This window comes from Histoplasma capsulatum, genomic scaffold, assembly GCF_000149585.1.
Source record: "Histoplasma capsulatum NAm1 scaffold_1 genomic scaffold, whole genome shotgun sequence".
Lineage (NCBI taxonomy): Eukaryota > Fungi > Ascomycota > Eurotiomycetes > Onygenales > Ajellomycetaceae > Histoplasma > Histoplasma mississippiense.
In genome coordinates, this window is record NW_001813982.1 from 3,770,471 (window position 1) to 3,789,456 (window position 18,986).

Genomic DNA, 18,986 nt, shown 5'->3' on the forward strand with positions numbered 1-18,986 from the left:
AATTGTATGAAATAAAAGCTCTTGTATTATAATCAATTTTCTATACTGTATAATAAAGAAGTAGAGAAGTACTCACATTGTTCATTATATATGAAGAAAAAGAAAAAATGATATTGTGAAAAAGACTGTGAAAGAAAGCTGATCTTTTTTTTTATGAAAAAAAAAAAATTTAAAAATCTGTTTTTTAATTATATACACAAATCTTTGTCAATGTTCTTCTTCTTTGATATGATGAAATGAACATCTCATGCAATGTATGAAATGGAAAAACAATAAGAGTATGATAGATTCTGATGCAAAAAAGGTTGTATGTATTATAAATGATGATGATGAAATTAAAAAAAGAAAGAGAAAAGAAATTGAAAAGAGAAATAGAGAAAGAGAAGATTTTATAATCAATTTATTATTATTATTATTGTGAATAAAAGAGAAAAGTGAGAATGTCTTATGTATAAAAGAGAAAAGAGAGAAGAAGAGAATGAAAATATTCATTTTTATAAATTCTACTGAAACAGTCTATATGTATAAAGAAATACTCAAAATTAAAAAGTATATAATATAATTAATATACACAGATTATCTTCTTACTCTTCTGAAAAAAATAAATAGTTTATTCAAATTTATTTTTAATTGTAAATGCATCAACTCAAACTTCTTTACAATCTCTAGAACAAATCTTGATTTCATTATATAATAACAATTAAATAACGTAATCGATAAGCGAGCGAGCCACATAAGCAAGCGAGCCACTTCCCACCTGCCATACAACAAGAATGCTTTTCAACAAAAATGTCAACCACTCAAAGAAATAAAGTCTCTGCTCAAGAAGGAAGGCTTCTTTTAGCCATTCAAGCACTTAAAAATGATCAAATTTCAAGCATACGAGCTGCAGCAAAGCTGTATGATGTCCCTCGCTCAACCCTCACTCACCGTGTCTCTGGTCGTACAGCACGCGTGGACATTCCCCCAAAGAACCGAAAACTTAGCCTTACAGAAGAAGAATCACTTGTTCAATGGATTCTAGCCATGGATGAGCGAGGTCAGCCACCCCGGGTTGCAGCTGTACGAGAAATGGCCAATCTCCTTCTTGCCAGTCGAGGAATCAACCCCTCACCCACAGTGGGTGAATGCTGGGTACGAAACTTTGTCAATCGCTATGAAGAGCTGAAATCCAAGTTCTCCCGCAAGTACGACCATCAACGTGCACTATGTGAGGATCCTGAGGTTATCCGTGGGTGGTTTAAGCTTGTACAAAACACCATTGCAAAGTATGGGATTCTGGAAGAGGATATCTACAACTTTGATGAGACAGGCTTTCAGATGGGGGTTATTGGGACTGTCAGAGTGGTGACTGGATCTGAAAGAGCTAGGAATCCCAAGCTTGTACAGCCTGGAGATCGGGAATGGGTGACTGTTATTGCTGGGGTTAATGCAATGGGCTGGGCTCTCCGTACAATGATTATCCTCAAGGGAAAGATGCATCAGTCCTCTTGGTATGAGACTGAAGGGCTGCCGCATGACTGGGTGATTGGAGTCAGTGAGAATGGCTGGACCACTGACCAGCTGGGCTTGTACTGGCTGAAAGAGGTGTTCAACAAGGAGACTCTACCCCGTACAAAGGGCAGATACCGACTGCTGATTCTAGACTGGCACCGAAGCCATGCCTCAGCTGAATTTGATCAATTCTGCTCTGAGAATCAGATCATTGCTCTCTACATGCCACCACATTCCTCTCATCTTCTTCAGCCACTGGATATTGGGTGCTTCTCCCCCTTGAAAACTGCATATGGACGACAGGTGGAGAATCAGATGCGGCTTGGGATCAATCATATTGACAAGAAGGAGTTTCTGGCCCTATATCCTGCAGCTCAGATGCAGGCTCTGACTGAGAACAACATCAAGAGCAGTTTCAGGGCAGCTGGGCTGGTTCCATACAATCCTGAGCAGGTTCTCTCGCGCCTTAATACCACAATGCATACCCCCACCCCACCTGGGACCTCTCATAGCTCTCAGGCCTCCTGGGCCACTGCTACACCACATAATATACACCAGCTAGAGCAGCAGACTAAGAAAGTTAAAGGATATATTAAGCACCGTACGCAGAGCCCACCCAGCCCAACTGATCGTGCCCTAAATCAGCTGGTCAAGGGATGTCAAATGGCAATGCATAGTGCTGCTATTCTAGCAGCTGAAAATAGGGAGTTAAGGGCTACAAATGCTAAACAAAAGAGAAAGCGAGAAAGAGGCCGTACATATGTAGCCCAAGAGGGAGCTTTGGGGGTGGAAGAAGGTTTGGATCGCGTACGAAGCATCAATGAATGGGAAAGAGGGGTGGTTGAGGCTGCTGAGTCCCAACCACGAAGACGTGCAGCACCACAGTGTAGTGTATGTGGGATTATTGGGCATACTGCCCGTACATGCTCTAAGCGTACAGGAAATAATTGATAATATCAGTTTGTTAATTTTGGGTTGTATTCAGGACTTGAAGAGCATTCTTGTTGTATGGCAGGTGGGAAGTGGCTCGCTTGCTTATGTGGCTCGCTCGCTTATCGATTACGTTATCTTATTAATGATCATTTTTTATTGAAAAAAGAATATACACTTATAATTTTTCTTTCTTCAACTAAATTCATACAATGATTTCAGATGCTGCACAGAGAGCTGTTCATTCAATCTCTATTTTCATTGCTTTCAGAGATCATTAATTGATTTGTATGTATGTATGTATAGGTTTAACGTCCCGGAGAAAACACGGGCAGCGCCCGTGTTTCAGAAGCCTCCCGAAGGGCATGGAGACGTGCTACGCTGGAGAGATTTCTATGTACACAGAGAGAGAAAACAGAATCCAAGTGGCAACTCTTGAGAAGACTCAGCTCATTGCAAAGGATTTTTCTGAGCTGCGCATCCACTTCTGACCCGACGTATGGCCATTCATGGTGGGGCTATAGTGTGGTTCCCTGATGGGACCGCCGCTGCCGTGCCTGGAAGGCTTTATAGTGAGCAGAGAGGGATACCTCTCTCAGTTGATCAGAAAGCTGTCTGTGCTTCTAACATCAGAAGAAAGACAGACAAGATAAATAATGAAGGAGAGAGTACTGAAGAAGGTTGTGACAGGAAAAGAGCAGAGAATGACAGAGAGAGCAAAGAAAAGAAGGAAGAAGAAGTATTTGAGCCGATAGAGACAAGGGCAAACGAGAGGAAAACAAAGCAGAGCACGCGTAGATACAATGCCGGCAGTCAAAACCATATCAGCTGAGTCAGACACGTAGACTGTACTGATTGATTGAATTGTATGAAAGAGCTAATATGTTCAAATACCATTTTCAGTTGACAATGCTGTAGCACAAGTGGTAACAGTAGCAGTAATGATTGATAAAGAGAAGAATGAAGATATAGATATAGAAATGAAAGAAATTTTAACAGTATTTTTCTATACACAGATAAAAACAAAAACAAACTGAAAGATTTATAATTCAATTGTTATTGTATCAATTTCACATTGAATTTTATCAATCTTCTTTTTCATTTATACATTTCTGATTTTTATTTGATTTATCATCACATTGATTTATCTCTGTATGATGCTCAGACTCTCAGAAATTTGTGGTATTGAATGTTGAAATATCATTTTCTGTAAAAGAATGGAAACTAACTTTGCAACTCATACAGTATCTGCAAACTGCTCATACTTTACACATTGAAACATTGAATCAATTCATAATGAATGAATTGAAAATTTCCTCTGAAGAAAAGCAGAGTTCTGTAGTATCATTATATAAAAATAATCTAATAGTTGCAAAAACCTCTGAGCTATAAAATCATCTAAATCAAATAAAGTTTCATTATTAAACTGTTTCAGAGATATATCAGAGATCTCAGAAGAAGTGATAGAGAAGAATTTATTTTCAAAATAAGAATTAAATAAATCATTCATTTACTCATAATCAGAAAGATTTCCTCAACAGCTCTGATGAGATGATTGTAGCTCATTAAAGATAATAATTATTTAACAAATTAAAATTGAACTTTGCAATACTCTGTACAAACTCTTTATTAATCTGATTGAGATAGTAGCTGATCAAAAAATCATAATTTCATTACTCAATTTTGCAAATGCTGTTTTCATTCACTGCTTTAAACTCTGTTTTCTGTGCATCTATGAATTGTTCAATATGAGTCTTCTTCATCATATTCAGTATGTTTGCATATATAAAGAGCTTTTTTATTCATTCAAAATGAGTTCTGTAGAAGATCTGCTTGTACAGATTCTCATTTTTGAATAAATGAATATTATATCAAAATTGATAATAATGAAACTGAGATAGAAACTTTCATATAATATTTCATTTATAAAACAGATAGAATGCAATCTGTGATATTGAATAAAAAATATAATTTTTATATTATATAACAATTGAATATTCAAATCTGTTGTTCTGATTTGTCTTGTCATTATTCATGATTTCAATAAAAGGTCAGCAGAGTGTTGATTCTTTATTTAACAACTCAATTGTAAATAAATCAATCAACTGCATGTCTCATCTGAACTGCTTTCTCAGTAGCATATAATAATTCATGAGAAAATCAGCTGCTGTATAAAGAAAAGATTCAATTATATACTTTTCATCCCTTTATTATCTTTTTCAGCAGCCCCGGTGGCCGAATGGGTAATGCGGCCAACAGGTAGCGCCTTGGTGTGGGGACCCAAGGCGCGTGGGTTCGAAACCCACAAGGGGACAACATTGCATCCGGAGCCAACTTCTCAGCTCCTAAAATAAAGGGATGTGAACCTGCCAAGTAGGTACCTTCGGGCGGACCTACTACCTGATTTAGCTTATTGTTTCTGGGCTAGAAACCTGTATCGCGAGTACCAAATCCTGTCTTTCATTAATTTTCCTATGTTTCTGTTATATTCTTGGCGTCATTCCACACTAAACATTCCTCCTGTATAACCAACTCTTGTCTGTATTTAACATTACACAAGGACTCGTCATAAGCACTGCTTGCATACGAGTATAACGGAAGAATAATAATAATAATAACCTCTCTCAGCATTGATATAAAGTTCATCATATTCAATTTAATATAACCGTTCATCAAAGTGTCTCCATTTCTATCTATAAATTTTATACATCTTTGTATATACTTCATAAATCTGTAAGTCTTTAATATATCATTCAAAATCTGATCAATTAAAAGAGAATGAGAGTTCTTTTGTCTGCTTTACTGTGTATAATACAAATCAATAAAAGTTGTTCAATATTGTTTAATCAAATTCTTTTTTATTATTTGTACAATCTCTTCTTCTTCAGCATTTATATACTTTTTTTTATAATAATTTTTTCTGAATAAATGATTGAAAACTCTTTCATTAAAGAATCAGATTGTCTTTTGTTCAGAGACAATCTGATCATTTGAAAACTTCTTTTTATTACATTATTTTTATTGTATGAATAATGGAGATTGAGCAGCAGTGAGAAGTTAGTCTATTAAATTCTATTTCTTTTCATACACAGAAATAAAAAAGAAATAAAAATAAAATAAATTTATATATTATCATTCATTCATTCTGCTTTTTTATATATATTATCTGTGTATTCTTTAGTTTGCTTTATCTGCTGATTTTCAGTGCATTCTCTCTTTATACTGTTATTTTTATAATAAAATCATGCTGTAGCTGCTTCTGTGCAACAGCAGCTTCAACAGTAATATCAGCAACAAAGATCATTATTAATCTTTCTCACTTGTACAGAGATGTAAGAATTTCAAAGTAGATAAGCAAGAACAAAGATAATTAAAAATAGAAATCAATATAAAAGTAGAGGAGAGAATTCAGTGGTAGATCATTAATTGATGACTAGTTAGTGAGATGATAATTATTAAATACACATTCAGAAAGGGGCTGATACAGTCATTGTACATAATATTACAGAAAAGTTACCTCTTTTATATGGTCAAAGGAGGTAGCTCACCGTACGGAATATGTATGAGTTATTTGGGGGCCTTGGCTGAACACCATAGGAACACGTGTTCGAACACAGGCAAGTCCACCTTCATATAACCACTAGTTATAGTGAAGCAGTATCAACAAATCAGATTACATAGATTTTAGTATGAGAAATTATTGGTTGGTACTTCTAAGCTAACAGCTTAGTTATTACACTAATGGTATTGCGCTAATTGTTGCCTCGCCCCCGGACGAGGAGGTATATACTGCGAAGATAGATTCGCGTTTTCGTCTCCCGCCTGTGCTCGTATTCTTCTGTAGTACTGCCAAACTTGTTCCCTGGAACAATAGCATGCAGTTTTTGAATGCGAATAAGTGCAGACTTTCCTTGACAAACACCGCAACAGAAGTTGAGACGTTCAGTTGAACGTGGTTCCAACTCGACAGCCATGGCAGGGATGGGGTGGCAGGGTTCAGAGTTGAACAGGGCTCCATTTCTGACCTATGTTCGACATTTCGAATGGTTAAAAGTACACACAACTCTATAGTATATCCCTTTGCCCTGTGCTTCTAGGCACAAGTAACTCTATATATCAAACTCTAATCCTAATTCCAAACCGCCAATTCCATCGCTAATCCTGTGTTGGTAGATTAATTCTGCCCCATGTATGTACGTGGGCGTATTCAAACGGGTTGAAAATTATATCGACAAGCGTTGGACAGAAGTTCGAACAATTAGTTATTGACCATGCAATCTTGTGGGGACAATCCTTAAGATAACATACAACAATGCCACGGTTCAAAATCTCTTGACAAACATCCAATTCGTTATCGGCTTTTTTTGAACCGCGTTCAACTGTACCCTGCAAACGCCCAACCCCGATCTCCATCACCCCTTCGTCTTTGGTAGTAAGATGGCGGTTTGTATTCTAGATGGGGTGAGAATGGCATTGGCAAAGCTGAGCGCGGTGAGCACTTGAGTCAACGATCCTTGATTGAAAGGTTGAAGTTTCCAGAGTTCATCAAGAATCAATTCAGCGGGATGAGCGTGATGGATTAAGAATTTGTTCAGCCATTTCATGCCCGCTCAGACATGCTGAACCCTTTTTTTCCTTTTCCTGTTTCTTGTTCTTTTTTCTTTCCTTTTCCAATTTTCCAGCCAGCTGGGTGTCATCATGATGTCAGTTGGTGCGATTGCGCAGAGTTAAGTTCGCCACGTGGGACCATGAGGAGAATTGAACAGCCTTAACTGGTATGATCATGATGGCGACGGCACCCACGTCTGTGTATGTGTATCTATCTGTTCTTCAGCGCTTATGACGAGTACTTGTGGTTATTGAGAAGGCTAAGGACCGTAGGCAAAGCTACTAAAAAATAACCTAATACTAGTGTCGAGAACCCTTCACTTAGATGCGAGTTCTAGTATTCTTCTATTCTTCGACTTAACTGACGCTGGTTGGCATATTGCTTGGCATCGAATTGCAAGGTTCTAAAACACCTGAAGAGAGCACAGCGACTGAGCTGGAGTGATATATCTCTTATCCAGTCCTAACCACAGTAATGCTAAGTTAATTTTCCATCTTCTTCTCGCTACAACGAGGAATGTAGCAGTGCAGCGCCAAGCCCAACCGGTCCAGCGCCACTCCCGTTGATCCTCGGCAGAGCATAGAGGACGCAGTACATCTATCTATCCACACCAACCAGTCATACTGTGATAGTATCTGTGGTCCAGGGGTTGTGCGGGGGCAAAAGCTGCCAAACCTCAAGCGATCACGCCATCAAGCTAAGGCGAGAGTGCCCTCTTCCACTTAGGCTTTAATCTTCCTTCTCTCTATGGGCGATGGCGTTTCTTTGCAAACAAATGAGCCAATCGTCAGATTTAAGCTCGAAGTTTGCTGAGTTTATTTACCGTCCTCCGCCTCGTTGGAATATCTCTATAAACAACTGTCTCTGGGATGTCTTGTTTGATTCGTTCAAGCTGTGTGTTGGTGTGACTGTGTGTTCTTCCTAATCCATTTTTGATCCCGAGGGTAACTGCTGCTTGTTTGCCGGCATTTTCCCCGAAGTTTTATTGCTCTGAAGGTCCAAGTCCGCTCATCAGCTGTTTACGGAAACGATTCCTGTCTGTGGGGGAACTATTACGGCGGCCGCGTGCAAAGTGCTTTCTTGCGCTTGGAGCGGCTAAAAATACTTCGCCCGACTCTCTTGGGAGAGTTGTATGCCATGGCAACTCCCGACTTGGATTCAAACAGCATTACCGGGGATGTAGAAAAGAATAACAGCTTCGGGGCCTCTGTCAGGCCCCAGGGCCAGCCCGTCATTGTCGCGGATAAGCTGTCGCGCAAGCTATCGGCCCGCCAGGTGCAAATAATTGCGATCGGAGGTACCATTGGCACAGGGTTGTTTCTGGGAACGGGGAAGTCGCTGGCGACCGCTGGGCCAGCGTCTATGCTCATTGCATATGCGCTTGTGGGTGCCATCGTATTCGTCACGATGTTGTCGCTGGGCGAAATGGCGGCTTTTGTGCCTATTGCTGGATCGTTTTGCACTTATGCTGGGTAACTTTTCCCAGGAGTCCTTTTTCCCTATGATCCTGCGCGTTTGAACTTTCCCAACACCGACAATGCTGACAAAATAATGGGAATCTCAAGGCGATTCGTTGATGACGCTTTCGGTTTCGCCCTTACGTGGAACTACTGGTTTAATGATGCTGTGGCCACAGCAGCGGATCTTGTTGCGCTTCAGATTCTGTTGAAGTACTGGTCGGATAACTTTCCTGGCTGGGCGTTCAGCTTGATTTTCCTGTTCGTGCTTCTTGCGCTCAATATCGTCACTGTTCGAGCGTACGGAGAGGTAAGGCTGTCAGCTACCCTGATTAGTTTCCAAGTCTGTGCTAACGTGGGGTGAATAACCTGTAGATCGAATACTGGCTCAGCCTTTTGAAAGTTATCACCATTATCGTAAGTTCTCATCCAGCGAATAGTCCGCAACCATTGCTTTCTAACGATATCTCTCTACAGATATTCATTATACTTGGAGTCGTAGTTAACTGCGGCGGGAATGTCGATAGACAGTACATCGGTGGGAGGAATTGGCATATTGGTGACGCCCCCTTCGTTGGTGGAATAGGTGGATTTGCCTCCGTTTTCGTCACGGCTGCATTTGCTTAGTATGTGATATATATCAATGCCATTAATGACGCTCCAACCCCGCAACCGTCTACTGACATTTCAATCTCGACAGTGGTGGGACCGAATCTATTGCGGTAACTGCAGGCGAAACGAAAGATCCCTCCGTGACTCTCCCGAAGGTGGTGCGCAACGTCTTCTGGCGCATATTAATCTTCTATATACTGGGGGTGTTGATTATCGGCCTCAACGTCCCATACACATACCCCAACCTCTCCAACAGGGATACTCATACGAGCCCGTTTACTATCGTTTTCCAGCAGGCCGGCAGCAGGATAGCGGGTAGCTTCATCAACGCAGTGATCATGACGTCCGTTATCTCCGCTGGCAATCATGCTTTGTTTGCAGGATCTCGGATTATGTATGCACTGGCTGTGGATGGCCATGCTCCTGCCTTTTTGGGCAAATTGAATCGACATCGCGTCCCCTGGGTTGCAGTGCTTGCCACCTCTGTTATCAGTGGGCTCTGCTTTGGAGCTAGTTATATCGGGGCTGGACAGCTATGGTCCTGGCTGCAAAAGTAAGTGAAGCAACGCTCTTGACATAGCGTTTAAAGGATTAAATATTTAGAGGCCTGCTGCTAACTAACTCCATTTTTTCAGCATCGTTGGTGTTTCCAACCAACTGTCTTGGATGTCTATTGGCGTTGCCTCGATCCGCTTCCGTTCCGCAATCCAGCGGCAGAACTTGGAGCATCTTCTCCCCTTTAAAAACTGGACTTACCCGTATGGCCCGTACGCCTCTGTGATTCTCAACGGCTTCATCATCCTGGTGCAGGGCTGGTCTTCTTTCAGCCCCAAATTCAACGCCGTTAATTTCGTCAGCTTATACATCCAGCTACCAGTCATGTTGATAATTTTTATAACATGGAAGCTGGTCAAGGGGACGAAACTTGTTTCCCTGAAGGACATGGACCTGCTCACTGACCGGTACAACAATGGCGTCGAAGGAACTAGTGCGGGGGAGCTACAGAAGAGGAAGCGATTTAGAGACCAGTCCTTCCAAGAGAAAGCCAAGACGATTGGAATGTGGTTTGTATGAAATATTATCCCCATGTTTTTAAAACCTTTAATGGATGATTTTGATTTTACTCTCCGATGTTTGCTGAACCATTGTTGTTTTTATATATTTCCCCTTTGCATGCTCATTCTGCGCCGTCTACAATTTTTATTTTCGCATTTGGCAATGTTGCTTATATTTCAGGAGGAGGGCTAGTTTACGCCCTTTGCTGTTCGTTTATTTATGTTTACAATTGAAACTCTTTTGTTGCTAGTCGTTGCGCTGTTGAATCCTAGAACGCTTCCACGTTCAGGTTTCCCATTTTTCGAATTCTTTTCGTATGATTTTTAATGTTTTAAGGCGGTGTGATGGTTTTCTTTATCTTGATCTCGTCCTCGGATTCGGGACTTGGAACTTGATTACATTACTCCGTAATACTTCAGACTGCACGATTGAGATTTCGCATGCTGTTTGTGGCATCTGTACTTACCAGAAACTACGATTGCCACATTTATATACTTATATTACCTCTCTCTCGCTCTCTCAGAGTCTGAAGAAAAGGAGAGGCTGTTAAATAACCCACACCGATATTCACCTACCAGGCATTTCAAAGGTCTCAAAATGCGCTTCGAACGGAGATGAGAAATAACTAATTCAGACATTCAATAGAAGACCCAGTAGCATGGTTGCCCCACCGCACCTATATTGCTTTTGGCGGAAAAAAAGTCGCTGAAACTGTCAACGTTGTGCTCTCGATTTTTATGTATTTATATGCTGTACCACCAGCAGTGAGTGGTTGCTGGACGAGGTTGTCGGAAAGAGAAGAGAAAAAAGAGAGAAAAAGAGAACCAAAAAACCAGAAATCTTCCTTCCCCTTCCCTCACTCTCTGAGGGGAATGAGATGAGATGATGGCCCAACCAATGATTTATTTAACCTCATCTGGCAGGATATAGCGTATACACCAGCCCCTGACAAAGGGGGCGGCGCTTGAACGTAGGAGATTATGTGAGACCTGCAGGTCTTGGCTTATTAATCCTTCCACCATATAACTTCCCACTTAGCTAGCAATCTTCAATCAAGCAAGCTTTACACCTTCCACAGATTATCGATCGGGTTGTATCCGTATTCACAAGTTACTTTACAAAACCACACATGCGATTGTCAACTATATATATATTTGTTGTCTCCGGTTTCTTAGGAATGAGCCCGGGGTGACGCGCACTGAGACCGCCCAGCTCCAGGAGAGTCAAACTTAGGATATTCTGCAAAAAGTACTCCGTAGAGTACCAAATATCAAGGGCCAGCCACTCAATGGCATTTCTGTCTCTCCTTGGGATGGCACCCAAGCCCTTGCTGGCCCTGTTAACCCGTGCTGCCAGTTGAACACAGGACCTCCATGATACTAAAATCGTCACTGGGAAATGTTATTTGGAGGTTGCGACTGAATGCACGCCATCTGTTTGAATTTTTACGTTCAAGGTCCCCCTTTGAAGAAAAAAAAAAAAATCATCTTGCTCTTTCTTCTCGTGATTCTGCAGCAGGAATTCAAGGGAGGATCAACAACAGGGTGGAAAATAACAATATCGCTAGCCGTTTCCCTTGACAGAAGACGGAGGGGGAGGTCTCGCGGGATCTCCCCAATTTTGTTGCTCGCCTGCTCGAGCTGTAAGGGAGGCTTGACGACTTCGGACATTACATCCGCTAGTGACGGGCTGGACGTCGAAGGGCAAGAATTTAACCGAACAAAGAACGGCCCTCCGAATTGCCTCTGGAGGCTTGCTGGGAAGGATCTTGAAAGGGATATTGTGAGATCATGCTGCGGCAAATTTGCTTCTTGAGCAGCGGGGCTCTGTTTTTCGCATGCTCATTTCTTGGAAGTTCTCAGCTCAGCTCTTTAGCCAGACGAACAAGAACAACTTGTTCTTACGCTTCATCTCCGGTATTGGGTCCAGCCCCAATACCGGTGCCAAGGGAGGGAACATGCAACTACCGATCCGCAGGATGAGTACTATAAATCTACCTCCCTGGCACGATTCACGGGGTAGTCTAGGTTGGATGGAGCGCCCATTTCATGCCAGAGGAGTAAACCCAACTCTGGGCAAACTAAAAGGCGTCTATTCAGGGTAGCATGTAGGAATCAAAGGTCATCTCCAGGATCATCGTAAGAAAATAACAATCTATAAGCTTGATTGTATTTTAACTCAAGAGACACAAAGAAAAAGTAACTTTCACTCTCGAGAACAAGCATCTTTCAAAGGTAAGGGTGTGCTGGTGATTGTCGCCAGTCCCATTTGATGAATAAAACAAACGGGCATGGATAACCTGGTGGGCGAAATGAAAAGCTTCCCTGGCTAGGCTTGGAGGAGGTTTGGGCGAAAGCATGTGTACACAGTGGTAGTAATGAAATTTGACAAGTTAATAATAGTCACAGATTTCTGGGGGCCTATTAGCCGACTTAAAAATGCAAAAACTCCAAGTTACTTCAGGAAGAGAATGGGATGAAGTTAAGCTTCGCAGGGGTATTTTGGCAACTTTGATATCTCCGGCTAGTCGACAGTTTAATCCAACTCTAGGGAGAACGCTGCACAATTACTTTCTCGTTTTTCCATTTTTGTATACCACAACAACTCCCTACCCAAATTTCATAACACATAGAATATATGGGAGCAAAAGAGCCTGCAGAATCATGCCGAGACGGCCACTCTCCGAAGTTCCATCTCCATGTTGCTTCAGTTTTGCGCATACAACTTCGATGATGAACATGATGATGCCTTTTCAGCTGCCTAGAACAACCGGTGATAGCAGGGTTTAGGGGAGAAAGCATTGAGCGTCGGGGAATCGGAAAAAAGCTGAGGCGTTGATGGACCACAATTCGAGACGATTTCGGCCCTGGCAGGGGCAGCCAACGTTCACATTCCGAAAGCTATAGGTTCTCAGGCGCCGGGGTGTTTTGCGCGTACTGTGGTTGTTCTTTTCATATCCCAGAAAATGAAGTAGTAACGGTAGATGAACAGAGGGGCCGCCTCAGCCGCACGAACACCATCGAGGATATGGAGGAAGGGGTTGTGTTCCTGGAAACCGATAGACTGGAGAAACCAGGGGCGAAACGACTCCCACTATGGCCTCTCCAAGCTAGGGTGGTGTCTATGGCTCATAGGATGAATGCTTTGTGTATATCCATATATTGGGCCCTCGCGTAGGACGAGAAATAACGGAAGCATCGAATAGGTCTTGAGCTGCTTGCAAATCCATCCTGGCCTAGAGGTTCCCCCAAGCCAACAAATTCTCCATGCACAATTGGAGAATGCTAGAAGCATACTAAACAAAAGCAAGCCAATTGGCTATCGAGGACTTTTGGCACTCTCCTCAAAATCGGACGCAAAAGCTGCCGGAGATACTCGTCTCCCCATAATTCATCGTCTCGTCAATGATCTGAGAGTACTGCTGGAGAGATACATGCATCCGGTCATGGGAGGGAAACGTAATTCCAGCTGCCAGACGTTTGCCACAGCAATAATATAGTTAGTTATCAGAGACAATCAAGACTGGCTTGTGCGGGGGTTAGTGACGGGATCAAGCAATTCCATTTCTACAGAAAAACAAACGCTGCGTTCGAAAAACACTATTGGAAGGCTCTTATATTCAGCTCGTCCGTCCATGGAATTTTATGTGCGATTTATTGGACTACAGGAATTCGCCACGATCGTGTTGGAGTTGATCCAGGGGGCTGGCTGAAAAAAAAAGCCGATGCACAAGCACGGCCCCAACGGAGGAGAGATGTATTCGTCGATACTTTAGGGCCACTCCATTCCACGGATTTTTTGTTCCGGCTGCTTGACTCGAGAGCAGATCGTCCCTGGTTTGGTCTGGGATCGTGGCAAGCGCCTGGCTGAGAGGGGATGATGGTGTGGCTGAGGAGCGTCTCGGTGCCACCCAGCCTCGCAGTCTCTGGGCGATGGGGTCGATTGTTGATGGTTTTGGACATAGCATGAGCATATCAGCGTCAATTGACAATTCAACAATATGGCCCCCGGATACTAGTAGGCGACTGCGCATGTGAATCGTCTGGAATTGCAAGTCGACGGTGGGGCTAACCTCAAGAAGCTTATTAACATATCATTTAAGTTTCGAGGTTTTGAAAAGCGTTGTAACGACGAACCAGCTCATGGATATCAATTTACGAAATGAGGCGATCGAAGCGGTTGCACTGGGTGCCCGTGTGGCTTGCTTCGGCTGAGCCTATGTCATAGCCTTTATTTCTCAAGGGGCGCTTGGTAATTGAGGCTTGCACAATAAAGATCTCACTTGATGTTCCGCTGATTTTCCTCTGATTCTCCAAGAAGCCCCTTTCGCCGGTCCGAGCTCTTCGCTCAACAACAACAGTGTTATGAGCACTTATCCTCAAAGGCATATGTGGCCCATCTCCCATCGAGATTCCGTCATCTACCAATGTCGCAATGAATAATTTATTCTAGGGACCCTTCCTGGCATGGAGTTACTTAGTGGAAAGACATGCATCATATACGCAGGAGAAATTTCCGGGCGGAGAGATGGTCGTGTTGGTGGGGCATTTTGATATTCTGAAACGCACAGAGCTCTAAAAAAAATAAATAAATAAATAAATAAATAAATGAAAAAATAAAAGATTAAAAATAAGGGTGGTAACGGACTGAAAGTCGACGCACTTACTATTTTCTCCGAACTGAAGAATGCGAGGTATGACCCACAACCGTTTGGGTGGTGACATGTGGTAGGTTGGCGATTCGGAGAATCAACACTGACCAGGGCCCGGGGGGTTGTTTAATTTCTGATGAACCAGGCCGTCGATCGGCGAATTCCTGAAGAGGTAAGGAAACCTTTTTTTAGAGATGGGAATGCCTGTCATCAGGGCCCTTGGCAGTGTGTGAACCATCTGTAGCGTTGAGGGAGCCCCAGACCTGCACGAGCCAGGAATCCCAGGATAGAGAAATCTCCCGCGAATACGGCTTCCAAATTCCGCGCCCTCCATCAACGAGTTCACCGTTATGTTTGCCGTGTTTTGGAGTGGGAGCTTGCGATCGAGCTCCCCCTCCCTTTTCATCGTTTTCGTCGGTCACAGGGTTGGTAAGGGCAGCCTTCCAGCTCTGCATCGTCAAATATTTTTCGAAGCTGTGTTATATGCACTGGACAGTACTTGTGTTTCATGTGTTGTAGCTTTACGAAGTCACGTTAGCATCTCATCTTGTCGTTGCAACGATATCGGAGACACCTAACGATGCGCCGTCCAGCTGCGGACGTTGCATTGTTGCTATCGGAGGCAAAATGCTGCATCTCCTGCGTAAAACTTAGGGTACAGTACATGCCCGCCCAATGAGTGTCCACATTGCTGTTTCTGGCTCCATGGCTTTAACGATGCTCCTGGTTTGGGAGATCATCAAGTTTTGTTTCTTTTTGGGGTGTATCGCCAAACACCTCTGGGAGGTGCTGAGATGAATGATAATATATGTTCAGAATAAACCATCCCAGCGCAGCAGCGCTGGGGCCACATGAACTACTTACTGGCCATGACCCCACAAGAAGGATCTGACGCTGGTGATACAGTACACTCTTCAGATAGGCGACGATGAGCCATTCCATACAGGACAGTTGCCATTGCCAAATGGACAACGTCAACTTTCGTCTTGGTCTTCGGTTTTGACCGAGCTGGGCAATATGTTCGTTCCCTCCCGTGAAAACAGAAATGGCAGATATTTGATTTCGGATTGGCTTCAAAGCTCCCCAGTTACTCAGTTACTCAGCTCAATCCAGGCTCCGTAGCCTTCTTCAAATATTTGGCAAATATAGGCAAGTTTTCGAGGATTCGGTTTCGCTGAGACATTCCGCTTTCTCGGTACTTAATTAAATGTGCTCTTTCACCCATGTCAACAACCTCCGGCATGGAGTATTGGCTGCCAGAGCGTTCGTTATTGTCAATACATCTGTGATCAACTAGTTAATTCTAGATGTCAATGTTGGGATTACATTTGCGTGGTCATGGTAAATCCGAGACATTGCTTATATCCGATCTTATTATAAGTAAGGGCGCATCCCTAAATAATAATATATGCGCTGTGGTCTGCTCGGGAATAAAAGAATGGTTTCAGCCTCCGAAAAGGTGCGCATGGAAATTTGTGAGATCCTGGAGGAGAGGCCCTGGTACATATCTATCCAACCTTGATGATGATCGCATGGACGAACCGGGAGTTGACAATAGTAGGCATAATTAGCGAATAGCCTGGGTCCAGGAGTGACTCCGATTGCGCAAACCCTCATTCCCTGTTCCTTTTTCCCCGACATTACTCTCGCTGTTTTGCTCCTCCAAGATGGCCAGATATCAACCGAACATCCCCGAAATTTCGGCAGGCTGACTGATGAAAGAAACGGCAAACTTTGAAGGAAGCCCAGTCACTACAGCGTAAGTTGAACGGACCGTACAATAGGACTCCGTACACGCCCCTACGATCGACGACGTCCTGAGCATTGACCTCCTCATCGGCAGGGAGTTGATTTTGGCTTGATTCCGCTAGGGAAAACTTCCGGATCAACCGAGTCCACAATTTTACGAAAGGGGCACGCATGCTGCATGCATCGTGGTCTCCGTGCCTGTCTGCATATGCAATGAGCACAGCCAGTCTAGGGAAGCCAGCCACCATGACCTCCTCTCCACGTACGCACTTGGGAAGACCTATATTCTTTCTCGGCTAGTCGCTAGTACAGTGGGCTACAAACAGCTTGTCTCGAGGATAGACATCGCGACGATTGGAATATACTTTTCAGCCGGTAAACGCCCCGGGATATGTTTTGTCCAAAAAAAAAAAAAAAAAAAAAAAAAAAAAAAAAAAAAATTCAGGATATTAGCTCTCTTGAGAGGAGTCACCAGCTTACTGGTAGTTACGTCGATGCTGATGTGGTAGTTTTTTATTTTTCCATTTTTGCTTTTCTTCTTCTCGGGGTTTGCCGTCGATCCGTTCTGCACGATGATGGCGGCGGCTACATAAACATGGAAGCCATTGAATGAATTTGAGATCTACGCTGTAAAGTGTACCCACGACCCGTGCTTTTACCGGAACTTTTTGATGACCTTCTGCCATGAGTATTCTCGCCATTTTCAGGGCCCGGTCCGGGTTTACTTCCTCCACAAACAAAATTTATATCTACATCTCCGACGTTGGGCATGCTACATTTTTAAGGGTCTAAGGCAACTTCCGGACGGCTTGAACACCAGATCCCACCGGTGGCTACTGGTCAGTGCATATTATGGGAAGGTCGCAGAGGTTGTGGAAACGGCGAGTGTGTTAAAAAACTTATCCACCCTGCAGTTCGTCACCGCCTGGAAACGCCCCCCCTGGTATCATCAGCCAAAAACAAGCCACAACGATAATTTATCCGTTGTGGTTTTCTAGAAATTTTCCCGTTCATCGAACAAATTCTTTTGTAATTGTCATGGAGAAACTGTAATTAAATAACAAGAGAAATGCAATGTTGTACGGAGTATACTGCATGCGATTGCAAAATCTAGTAGGCGGGTGTTGGAAATACAGTAATCCATAAGTGAACGCTTTTTACAAGATTAACCACATACCAATTACGTCTCGTACATGCCCAGGAGCCCTTGTTTTTCCTTGGCGATGATTTCAAAAAAAGACCCAATGTCAGGAATCAGCGGGGATGCTGAGCTTGATACGGATGGCAGCGCCATATGATTTTGACGTGTTGCGGTAGCAAAATAATAGCAATGTTTTAGCTTTGCAAGGATGCTTTGCAAGCTATTCAATGCAAGACACCTGGATGGGATTAGTCTATATATAGAAGAAGCTGTTTCATGATAATGCTCAAGGAGTATAGCGGAGACCCTTAACATAATGGCGGGTTTTTGAAACAACGCAGCACAAGAGGAGAAAATATGAAGACAGGGCTGCTGGCGAGCCAGTTGCTACTAAGTAAAACTCTCGGAAGTTCACAGGATATCCCGATATCCCGTTGAAGCTTTGACAAGGAGTACTTCGCGAATAGCGATGTTCTACATACGGTCGCCAGGTACCACGTTCTTGACCCTAGCTTCCGCTTCTGGCGCCACAAGCCCTAATTGATCGTGCTCTGCTCGTGGACGGTGTTTCTCGTCCTTTTGACAATCATTGCAGTTTCGGCCAATTATCGCATCACGATGGCCCATTTGATTATATTCAATTGTGCAGGAGAATCCATTATTCTTCTCTTCTAGGCTGTATCACACAGATTTCCTGGCTCATGCTGCCTTGATCAGTTGCGCTCTTCTTTGTTTGGCTTGGGTGTCACTACTGACAGCTGCAACCTCGACCAAATCGTGGACCCATGCAAGCCACCTGGCTACGCTTCCATTCCCTGCTTGAAGTGGTAAACCTGCGTCGCTAGGCGTCAAAAGGACCAAAGCCCAAGATCCGCCCCAATCGAGTCTACCCAGCCAGAGGGGTTGGATGTCCGATTGACTACTAAAATATTCGTGGCTCCGCGTTCCTGTTCGACGAAAAAGAAAATAGCGGAAGTTCTGGATCTGCGAGATGCATTGTGATTGGGCTGTTCCTCTGTTATTTGTCCGCCGCTGATGTTATGCAAGGGTGATCGACGTGACAGCAGATCAGGAGAACCAAGCTGAGCACCTGGGTATCCAGGAGTAGAAGACTGTTGGTTTGTAGCCACTTGGTCAACACTTTTAGATCCGGCCGAGTCTGTGTTTGGCATGGAACGTGATTGTTAGAGGATGATCCACCTCGCGAGGTGCCCACTAGTACTTCGCCAGTAGCCCTCTAGCACGCCAATCTACCGCCTATCTTGTCTCATTCAACATACAAAATTA

At 43.3% G+C, this 18,986-nt stretch overlaps 4 protein-coding genes across 4 annotated transcripts; 3 read left to right on the top strand and 1 right to left on the bottom strand.

Annotated features, from left to right (window-relative positions):
- Window positions 1–789: 789 nt before the first annotated feature.
- Window positions 790–2,587, top strand: HCAG_01078 (conserved hypothetical protein; the record flags this gene model as incomplete). Its single annotated transcript, XM_001543982.1, has 2 exons — window positions 790–2,385; window positions 2,480–2,587. The coding sequence occupies 2 exons, from the start codon at window positions 790–792 to the stop codon at window positions 2,585–2,587; spliced, it is 1,704 nt and encodes a 567-aa protein (XP_001544032.1).
- A 2,083-nt stretch (window positions 2,588–4,670) lies between these two features.
- On the top strand, window positions 4,671–4,778 carry HCAG_01079 (predicted protein; the record flags this gene model as incomplete). Its single annotated transcript, XM_001543983.1, has 1 exon — window positions 4,671–4,778. One exon carries the CDS (start codon window positions 4,671–4,673, stop codon window positions 4,776–4,778), a length of 108 nt encoding a protein of 35 aa, XP_001544033.1.
- A 3,392-nt stretch (window positions 4,779–8,170) lies between these two features.
- On the top strand, window positions 8,171–10,176 carry HCAG_01080 (conserved hypothetical protein; the record flags this gene model as incomplete). Its single annotated transcript, XM_001543984.1, has 6 exons — window positions 8,171–8,505; window positions 8,599–8,800; window positions 8,866–8,907; window positions 8,968–9,116; window positions 9,191–9,655; window positions 9,738–10,176. 6 exons carry the CDS (start codon window positions 8,171–8,173, stop codon window positions 10,174–10,176), a joined length of 1,632 nt encoding a protein of 543 aa, XP_001544034.1.
- A 5,732-nt stretch (window positions 10,177–15,908) lies between these two features.
- Window positions 15,909–17,259, bottom strand: HCAG_01081 (predicted protein; the record flags this gene model as incomplete). The annotated part of the gene is made up of 5 exons (XM_001543985.1): window positions 15,909–16,007; window positions 16,044–16,092; window positions 16,589–16,760; window positions 17,039–17,143; window positions 17,199–17,259. The coding sequence occupies 5 exons, from the start codon at window positions 17,257–17,259 to the stop codon at window positions 15,909–15,911; spliced, it is 486 nt and encodes a 161-aa protein (XP_001544035.1).
- Between the last annotated feature and the right edge of the window lie 1,727 nt (window positions 17,260–18,986).